The sequence below is a fragment of the Bison bison genome, unplaced genomic scaffold (genome assembly GCF_000754665.1).
Source record: "Bison bison bison isolate TAMUID 2011002044 unplaced genomic scaffold, Bison_UMD1.0 scf7180017864148, whole genome shotgun sequence".
Lineage (NCBI taxonomy): Eukaryota > Metazoa > Chordata > Mammalia > Artiodactyla > Bovidae > Bison > Bison bison.
The window spans coordinates 690,132-700,683 of record NW_011494720.1 but is presented as its reverse complement, the minus strand read 5'-3'; the positions used below and the strand labels follow the sequence as shown (position 1 = coordinate 700,683).

The following is a 10,552-nucleotide window of genomic DNA, read 5'->3' as shown; positions in this document are numbered from 1 at the left end:
TAGGTGGGGAGGGGAAGTGACTCAAAGCATTCCAGAGACTTCCTGAACAAAGCAGCATCTTCTTCCTGCCCAGGTGCTTCCCTCTCTATTTGGGACGTTTTCTTCCAACCACCCTCCTTCCCAACACCCTCCATCTTTCTTCTCCCTATTATGTGTCACCTTAGATTCTCCCTGGCTTCTTTAGAAATAATCCAATTGCCTTCAAAATAATAATGTTGGAATCACCCACTTAAAAATGACTCTTTCCTAATGAAATTTCTACTATAGTGTATTACTAAATCTATTTATCTTTGTAAAAGACTTCAGATAAGACAGAAGATAGCTATAAATGGTGCTCAGTCTCAGCCAGCAAATTCAGAAGAGGCCTGAGATGATAAGTGTTTTCACTTATTAATTGCTTACCACGTGCCAGGCACTGTTGTATGGGCTTTTCATATATTATCTAATTATCATAACACCAACCCTATTAGGCAGGTATCGTTTATTAGTTTCATTTCACAGCTGATGAAATGAAAGCATAGATTTATAAGCAAATACGGGGCTTGGCAAACCATGGTCCTTGGGTCAAAAACGGCCCTAAAGTTTTCCTTGAACTTCCACACCCTTTCACTGGCGTAGAGGCTGGGGCTGCTGTTGGGATACAGTGGCAGAAGTGAACAGTTAGGATTGACAATTTATGGCCCAGAAACCCAAAAAGAGTTACCATCTGGTCCTTTATAGCAAAAGTCCACCAACCCATAGTGAAAACATGGCTAATTTATTGATAAGGGGAAAAAAAAAGGCAAGAATATTTGTATAGTTTAGAATAAAACTTCTGCTGAAACTGTTAGAAAATAAAAAAAATTTAAGGTATTTTATTGAAGCAAAAAATCCTGTTTTAACCTATTTTCTTTCATAGATCTCTTATTGTATTTCTTCTCACCTGAAGTTTGTTAACTGGTCTCAGAAAAAAACAAGTGTTAATTCCAGCTCAGACACTAAAGGTTTCTCTGTTGGTATGGCGAGTTTCGATGAAGTGGTAAAGTTTCCAAGTAAGAAACAAAGAAAAACAGGCCAAAGAAAGCTTTGACAACCATAAATTTCCTGAGAGGTTTCACAAATTTTGGCAGTTTCACAGGTATTTCTTCTCAAGTACAAATGACATCATTGTTGAAATTCAAGAAACAATTGGCCTGGTTTACTCTACATTTGGTATCACATATTGTTTTGGTTGAACATCAATTGATTTTTTTCTATTTTTACTGGGAAGTTATGTCATAACTATTTTTAGAAGACTGTCTGGTTTGATCATTTGTGGGACTGAAAACACAATTGTGTCCTAGAATTTTTTTCCCCTAAAGCTATAAGAGTGTATGTGTTTGGTGGAGAATGTCCTCATCAGCAAATATTCCAGTTTATTCTGAAACACATTTTAGATTAAAAATCTAAAACAGGAAATGGGCACTAACACATGAAAGAACCTGGGATAGTACCAGGCAGCGTAGGGAGTATAGCTTCATAATGCATCAATTTGAAATATAATATTTTAAATCACTGAGAATGAATTAGCATCTGAACTGTTCCGATAATTATCATTTTATGCTTAAAAACCTAGCTATAATCAAAGTCAAATTAATAACTGGATAAGTCAACTATACTCCAGCATAAAATAAAAATTAAAAAGAAATAATACAGGGAAACAACAATCATAACAAATTAATAACTGAAGTTCCAGAGTCTTGGATCTGGTACCTGAGCTAAGTTCAGTTTGCAGAGAGTCAAATAATTTACGTGAATTTTTTTAGTATAAAAGTAAAAGGTAAACACCTAAGACCAAGTCCAGGGTTCTTCTCTCCCTTTCACCACCTTCCCCTAAACAGCAACCAACACAGAAAACAGCATCAAACAGTAATTCCCACGCTTGTTTGTGCAGAAGAATCACCTGGGGATCTTCCGCCCACCCCCCCAGGCCACACCCCAAACCCATGAAGTCCCTCTCTGGCGGTGAGACACAGGCACTGGCAGCTTTGGAAGCTCCAGACGCCAGGAGACAACTGTGAGTAAGCTGAAGATGACCCAAGGGGCTCAGTCAACACACCCCTGACACCTGCAAGCGAGGAAGCTTGCATCCTGTCTGTCTGTCTGCCAGAGACTCACAGAGCTTTGGGGCAGGAGTCACTAACACAACACACCAGCGTAGGCACTGATATCATCAGGCTTACTCCCAACACGTAATCAATTCACGAATACAAACATTGAGGGTCTTAACCCAGTGATAACAGCCCTAGGGCTTCCTCTTAAGTGATCATCTGTTTAAACATTCACACCATCTCTGCCTCTTAGGAGACACTGGGCTTCCTAAGAAGTCCTTTGTTGCAAGCCCTTCCTTGCCCTTTATTTCGGGGGATATTGATCCTGCAGGACAAACTTTAAACTCCCCCCGACAGCGCATCTTACCTCTACGATGCTCTTTAAATCTTGCACGTAAGTCCGTTCGGTCTCCAGAATTTCCTGCACAACTCTGTCCACATAGAGCAGCTTGGGGCTGGTGGCCGATTCGGCCCCGGTTTTGGTCGGCCCGTTGGCTTCCACTCTGCGCTGTGCCCGGGGCTGCCTCTCGCCGCCCTCGTCTGTGCTCTGCTGCCCGGCCGCATGGTCCGTCTGCAGCTCGCTGCTGGAAAATGGCCTGGCTGGCATCAGCTCCAGTTTTATGGCCCCTGCTTCCTTATCCTGAGGAAACAAGCCCAGATGGCTGCTTGAAACTAAGGTCATTCTGCTGCCGAAGGAACCATGGCTGTCCCGGGAGGAAGCCGAGGACGACGTGGAGCCGAAGCTGACCGGGCGGTCACTGTCGGAGAGCTCCATGGCCCCGAGGTCCCCGGAGCAGGAGTGCCTGGCTGTGGTTCTGAGATATGGAGCTTGTGTTACAGCTGACCGTACTTCACGACGCAACTGGTGCGCATCTATACACGTGAAGAAAAATAAATAAACGGACAAGATAAGCAAGATAGGCAAGTATTTAAAATTAGAGCAAACAGAAAGATTTGAAGGTGCTTAAAACTTAGCTCAAAGGACACGGTCAAAAGCAAAAAGCACGCTAGGTATAGACGGAAATGCAAAGATACCCATGGGACGTTGAATGGCAAAGGCGGAGTTTTTAAAGCGTTGCCTGCAATTGCATCAGACTTAAAAGCCTTTGGCGCTACCTTACACCTACTGAACGTCAGGCTGCCTTTTACCAAGACGCCAATGCCATGTGCAAGCGCTTTAAAGTGTTAGAATCACTGCACCTGGCCTCAAAGCATGAGCACCTGACTGACAGAGCGATTAGTCCAGATTTACTAAATCAAGGCTCAGCGCTCAGGGCACAAGGAATCTACAGCTTCAGCAAGCACCAAGGGGATGCTTATGTATTTAAAAAACAAACAAAAACCCGCCCACATCCTATGTTTTATTAGATTAATAATATTAATAATATTTATTAATATTGACATATTAGAGTATTTTGAGAACCACTGTTCTAGATTTTAAGTATTTTACTACAATTCCACAAAACTTTACATTACCAACCTGGAGACACCATACTTAGTGCTTAGTGATGCTGACAATTTTACACTTTACTTGTATATAGCATTAAATAAAGTGTTGCGTGGACAGTAATTCTCCAGTACTGGACAAGAAAACTCAAAATATTGAGACCCACATCCTCCTTAAAACTTAATCAGCCTATCACAACATTTATCTAAGTCGCTTCTCGAAAGCTGGCATTCCATTTGCTGTGTACATGGGGTTACACTGTTACAGAGTATATTTGACGAACTACTACTTTCCACGTGCCCAGTTAGATAACATGACAGTGTGACCATGCAATTAAACAATAAACATCAGAACTGTTTCTAAAGAAATGGGGCTGTTAGTATCTAGAAAAGGGAATAAGAAGAGAAAATTTAAAGCCTGTAGCACTTAAGTCTTGGGTTCAAAACAGGCCCGGTATGGAATTTAAAGTTTCAGAAGCTATTCTGATAAAACACAAAGTTCCAATCTTCTTCATTTGTAAGGCAGGATCCACACTTTATCCCCCTAGTAATGTGATCCCAAGTCTATAGAAGCAAAATGCCTTACAATAGTGTGACTAATAAAGAAATTTGCTTCATTTCAAAATCCACCCAAATCCACGTTTATAGATCTTGTTAGAAAAGTAGGAGAGTGAAACTCAGGTATGGAAGGTGGTAATAAGACAATAACAAGAATATAGATCAATGACAGTCTTTTCAAAAGGAACGTGAATTTGGTTTGACTCAATAATAAAGATCATCAAACAGCTGGTACCAATATTTCTAGAATATGAAAGAACCCATCAAGTCTATATCCTTTAACATTCAGACTTTTCTTGGTGGTTTAGAAAAGTGAAAGTGAAGTCACTCAGTCATGTCTAATTCTTTGCAACCCCATGGACTGTAGCCCACCAGGATCCTACGTCCTTTGGGATTTTCCAGGCAAGAGTACTGGAGTGGACTGCCATTTCCTTTTCCAGAGGATCTTCCCAACCCAGGGATCAAACCCAGGTCTCCTGCATTGTAGGCAGACGCTTTATTTTCTAAGCTACCAGGGAAGTCCTCTTGGTGGTTTATATTCATGGCAAATATTAGCATTAAGAGTGTACCGCAAATAGTAAAACTATGAATATAAAATAAAGGAACTAACTTGGATCAACAAGAAGGAATGGTAAGAAACATGTAGGACATGAGTAAATTACCAGTATAACCACTACCACATGGTATATTTCCCACAATTTTTTAAAGTTTTTACGATATTCTTTCTGCTTTCTCTGTAACAACTTTATGGCCTATAAAACTTGGATTGGTTATAGTAGTTAAAATGTACTTGTGTGAAAAATCCTGGTCCAACTTGAATGTTGGAAAATCCAAGAAACAGCCAGGCATTTAGGTGTGTTTGCAGCAAAGGATGCTTACTCGTGTTTGGGACTGGTGTTAAGAAAGTCCTGGGCAGGGCTTTCCTGGTGGGTCAGTGCTTAAGAATCCACCTGCCAATGCAGGGGACACAGGTTTGATCCCTGGTCTGGGAAGATCCCACATGCTGCTGGGCAGCTAAGCCCACAAACCACAACTACTGAAGCCTGCACGCCCTACAGCCTGTGCTCAAGAGAAGTCATTGCAATGAGAAGCCAAGCATGGCGACTAGAGAGTAGTCCCAGTTCTCTGCAACTAGCGAAAATCCTGTGCACAGCAACAAAGACCCAGCACAGCCATAAACACACAAACAAATAACTTTTTTTTTTAAAAAGAAATTCCTGGGTAGTTAAGATTAGGAGCAAACACACATTGGCATCTAGCACAACCATAACCATAAGGTTGATGTCCCTTTCTGGAATGGATGCTGACTTGGGAAGTATATAGGATTCTTTATGGTCCCAAAAGGCCAATGAGACTGTGTTTATGTTCAGTTGCCCAGTCATGTCCGACTCTTTGCATCCCCATGGACTGCAGCACACCAGGCCTTCCTACCCCTCACCATCTCCTGGAGTTTGCCCAAGTTCATGTTCATTGCATCAGTGATGCCGTCCAGCCATCTCATCCTCCTTTTCCAGATGCTCTGATTTTCAAATACAGTAGTATCCACCCGCCCCCGTCCCCTCCCCCCCGCCCCCAACTTCTGTTTGGTCCTAAGTCATAGTCTCATTTGAGAAAACCATGTTTGATAGTTACATAACTCTTGGGAAATGTTCATTATCATGATGGTGAAAAATGAACACAACAGAGAGACTCATGTTTTGTTTTGTTTTACTTACTTTCACTGCAAGTTAACCAGCCAGTATTGGGATGGAGAATCCATTTTGGGCTACTAGGGCTGCTAGTGTCTTTTATACTTTCAAAGGCAGGAGGAAGTGGGACAAGAAACTCAAGTGAACAGGGTTCACTTCCTGGATGAATCTTACATGGCAACATGAATTGGACCCTAGCAAGGAAGACCTCATATGTTTCAATACCAGGCCACATGCCACAGGGCACTGAATCAGCCTATTCAGACTGCCAACCAGACATTTTGTAAATCAGAATATATGAGGTATTTGGAGTGCTAGTATTTAGCCAAACTTACTGCCCCAAATTAAATACCTTCCAAAATTACCGATGACAGAAGTGAAACCTTTAAAGCTAGGTCATTTAATGGCATATAATAGGAGATTGCAGGTGGATAACAATTTTTATATTGATTCATTGCTTAGAAGATAATTATAGTTTTCTCACATAAGGAAATGTTCTTCATAAAAATTGTCTAGTCTTGCTCTCACCTCCTTCAAAATAATTTCAGATTTCCACCCTCTCTGGCTTATTCTTCCTAATACAATTAATCAATTATTAATATTTATCTCCAGAGCTACATTGTTCAACATAGTAGCCAGTAGCCACATGTGACTATTGAGCGCTTGAATTGCAGCTCATCCAAATTGAGATGTGCTACAAGTGTGAAATATACATTCACTTCCAGACAGTAGAGAATCTGCCTGCAATGCAGGAGACCTGGGTTCCATCCCTGGGTCGGGAAGATCTCCTGGAGAAAGGAATGACAACCCACTCCAGTATTCCTGCCTGGAGAATTCCATGGACAGAGGAGCCTGGCGGCCTACAGTCCATGGGGTTGCAAAAAGTGGGACATGACTGAGCAACTAACACTATTTTAAATATTATATATATTTAATATTTAAACTTAACTTCCTTATCAATCTTTGTCCCAATAATAGTGAATGAAAAGGTACATACAGTTTGAAGTTTATCTTTTTTTATTCTGCTCATTAATGCACAATATTGTTATGAGTTAGCAGCAACAGCATTTGGAGACAAGTGCTGTGTACTGGATATTGGGGTGGCTGGTTTCCCATGATAAACTGAAACACCCAGAGAGAAAACTGAAGAGCAAGAAAGCTTTATCCTCTGCTTTGCGTGAAACATGTCCATCTGTGTTAACACTTGGGTAATTTGTTGCTTTGCTTTGCTTTCCTTCTCAAAACCTGTTTCTCTTACCAAATCTCAAACGCAGGGCTAATAATATAGCAACGTAGGAGAACTTGCCAGTTGTTGCTAATGGCCTATGTCAGTGGCTCTTTTGACCATGAAAACCCTAAATAAGCTGATTTTCCCAGCTCGAGGGCCTTGGTTCATCTGACCCTTGGTAAACCTGGAGTTGGTGGTGGTGGTAGCACAGGGGTCGGGGGTCAGGGTGGGGCTTGATGCTTACAACCAGCAGGACTGGAGTCTAAAGCCATCAACAAAAAAAATATTCCTTCTTGTGCCATCCTCAATAAAATGAACAATATGGCTGTCCAGCTCCCACACAGATACCTTTCACACGTTTTGCTTCATGGCAAGTCTCTAATTTTTTTTCTAGGAGAAAGAGCTCAAATTCCTTGGCTTTTCTTTGTTTGCTCCTCAAATCTCCATTATTTTAATTGCCCTCCTTTGGAATGTCACTGCCAGAATCAAAAGTAGCACTTTTTGGCTCCAACTTGCCTCTGAGGCTGATTTAAGGGGGAAGCAGAACTTTCATCGGCAGGAAAAGTCCAGGCTTCTCTGACCATGTTTACATGCTACATGGGGAACCCATGGGGTCATAACCGACCACTCCCTGTCACCAGCCCCCAGGAGAGCTTTACAAGGCAAGGGAGGGCTATATGTACAGCAAGGGAGGAGGGGTGATCAGGGTTTTCAAATTCTGCTCATGGCTATTCTAGACTTTAAATACTTAATTGGAGTTCCTTGGCAGGACAGTCATGGACATCGAGAGAATGTGTAGTGCTCAGGATCAATGAATAAAATTATGTTCCTTATTATACTGTCTGTGAAGAGGAGAAAACAGAGGGAACATAAAGCAAGAAATTATTCTATCAACCAGAAAAATTCATTTAATACACAGCAAGTCTTCAGTAGACCCTAAAGTTGTAAACTGATTTCATGATTCAAAAACACACAAATTTTTAAGAGTCAAAGTTATAAAAAAGTGAAGTAAAGTAAAGTGAAGTCGCTCAGTCGTGTCTGACTCTTTGCAACCCCATGGACTGTAGCCTATCAGGCTCCTCCGTCCATGGGATTTTCCAGGCAAGAGTGCTGGAGTGGATTGCCATTTCCTTCTCCAGGGGATCTTCCCGACCCAGGAATCAAACCTGGGTCTCCTGCATTCCAGGCAGACGGTTTACCGTCTGAGCCACCAGGGAAGCTAAGTTATAAGAAGTACTCATTTATATGTTTCAAAGATGGTACCAAGTATCTGAGGAATCCTCCTCTACCCATCTCTGAGATAATAGTGGAGGGCTCAATAGATAAAAGCCACCGGATCTCAATGTGAATTTCTACCTCTTGGTTTTCTAAAATAACATGATTCTGTATTATTAATAATAGCAGATCCAGGACTACAATTAAACCTGTTCTTTGCTGCTCCAAGTGTTCAATCCAGGGAACATGGTTTTCATTCTTATTTGTAGCTGTCTGGTAATAAAGAGGTTAAAAAAAAAAATCTTACCATGTTAATTTCTGTTTTGACCAATGTACTCTGGCAGTGCAAGATGTGAGGACTGGGGGAAGCTGGATGAAGGGTGTATAGAAACTCCAAACTAGCTTAGCAAATTTTCTGTAAGTTTAAACGTTTTCAAAAATAAATAATTAAAAAAGATCTTATTACTGCTGAAGAGTTAGTAAAGCAAAGTTTGGATAAGAAAGTCAAGGATAAGAAGGGGTGCTTTGCAAAAATGTTCTCGTTCAAACAAAAGGTGAGGGGTTGCAAGATCAAAAAATTCTTTGAGCTGTAAAGTCTGGTACTAAATATTCAGATCATTTACTAATTGATCCCTATGTTAGTCAGCGAAAACTGAGAAGGACAATGGCTTCTGCAGTTAGGCAAGGATTGAGTTGTAATAGATAATCTTAATTAACACAGCTAATGCATTGGCTAAATTGTCTTAGCTAAGTGGTGACTCCAGAATTTCGACGTTTGAGGGCACAGGTATGTCAGTTTGGTTAAATGAGGGCCTAAGGGAGAATGAGGAGAAGGGATAGTTAGGGAGCTTTGGCTGAACAGATACACACTGCTATATTTAAAATGGATAACCATCAAGGCAGTGCAGTATAGCACAGGGAACTCTGCTCAATGTCATATGGCAGCCTGGATGGGAGAGGGGTTTGAGGAAGAATGGATACATGTATATGTAAGGCTGGGTCCCTTTGTTGTCCACCTGAAACTATCACAACTGTTAATTGGCTATCAGTTCAGCTCAGTTCAGTTGCTCAGTCGTGTCCAACTCTTTGCGACCCCATGGACTGCAGCACGCCAGGCCTCCCTATCCATCACCAACTCCTGGAGCTTGCTCAAACTCAAGTGCATTGAGCCAGTGATGCCATCCAATCATCTCATCCTCTGTCATCCCCTTCTCTGCCCACCTTCAATCTTTCCCAGCATCAGGGTCTTTTCTAATGAGTTAGTTCTTTGCGTTAGATGGCCAAAGGACTGGAGTTTCAGTTTTAGCATCAATCCTTCCAATGAATATTCTGAACTGATTTTCTTTAGGATGGACTGGTTGGATCTCATTGCAGTCCAAGTGACTCGCAAGAGTCTTCTCCAACACCACAGTTCAAAAGCATCAATTCTTCGGTACTCAGCTTTCTTTATAGTCCAACTCTCACATCCATACATGACTACTGGAAAAACCATCACTTTGACTAGACAGACCTTTGTTGGCAAAGTAATGTCTCTGCTATTTAATATGCTGTCTAGGTTTCTTGGCAGAAGTCACCATTTTCAGTGATTTTGGAGCCCCCAAAAAGAAAGTCTGTCACTGTTGCCATTGTTTCCCCATCTATTTGCCATGAGGTGATGGGACTGGATGCCATGATCTTAGTTTTCTGAATGTTGAGTTTTAAGCAAGCTTTTTCACTCTCTTCTTTCACTTTCATCAAGAGACTTTTTAGTTCTTCTTCATTTTCTGCCAAAAGGGTGGTGTCATCTGCATATCTGAGGTTATTTATATTTCTCCCAGCAATCTTGATTCGCAGCCTGGCATTTCACATGATGTACTCTGCATGTAAGTTAAATAAGCAGGGTAACAATATACAGCCTTGATGTACTCCTTTCCTGATTTGGAACCAGTCTGTTTTTCCATGTCCAGCTCTAACTGTTGCTTCTTGACCTGCATACAGATTTCTCAGGAGGGAGGTAAGGTGGTCTTGAAGAATTTTCCACAGTTTGTCGTGATCCACACAGTCAAAGGCTTTGGCGTATTCAATAAAGCAGAAGTAGATGTCTTTCTGGAACTCTCTTGCTTTTTCAATGATCTAGTGGATGTTGGCAATTTGATCTCTGGTTCCTCTGACGGGATAAATACAGCTTGAACATCTAGAAGTTTATGGGTCGTGTACAGTTAAAGCCTGGTTTGAAGAATTTTGAGCATTACTTTGCTAGCGTGTGAGATGAATGCAATTGTTTGGTAGTTTGAGCATTCTTTGGCATTGTCTTTCTTTGGGATTAGAATGAAAACTGACCTTTTCCAGTCCTGTGGCCACTGCTGAGT

General features: G+C 41.4%; 1 protein-coding gene across 4 annotated transcripts in view; it reads right to left on the bottom strand.

The window, feature by feature from the left end:
- The window catches only part of PLEKHG1 (pleckstrin homology domain containing, family G (with RhoGef domain) member 1), a 250,271-nt gene that overhangs the window by 104,812 nt on the left and 134,907 nt on the right, over positions 1-10,552 (bottom strand). For all 4 annotated transcript variants that reach the window (XM_010840819.1, XM_010840818.1, XM_010840820.1 and 1 more), the window contains one exon: positions 2,437-2,942. In XM_010840819.1, the coding sequence (XP_010839121.1) occupies positions 2,437-2,844 (408 nt within the window). In that variant the 5' untranslated portion in view covers positions 2,845-2,942. The remainder of the gene's footprint in view (positions 1-2,436; positions 2,943-10,552) is intronic.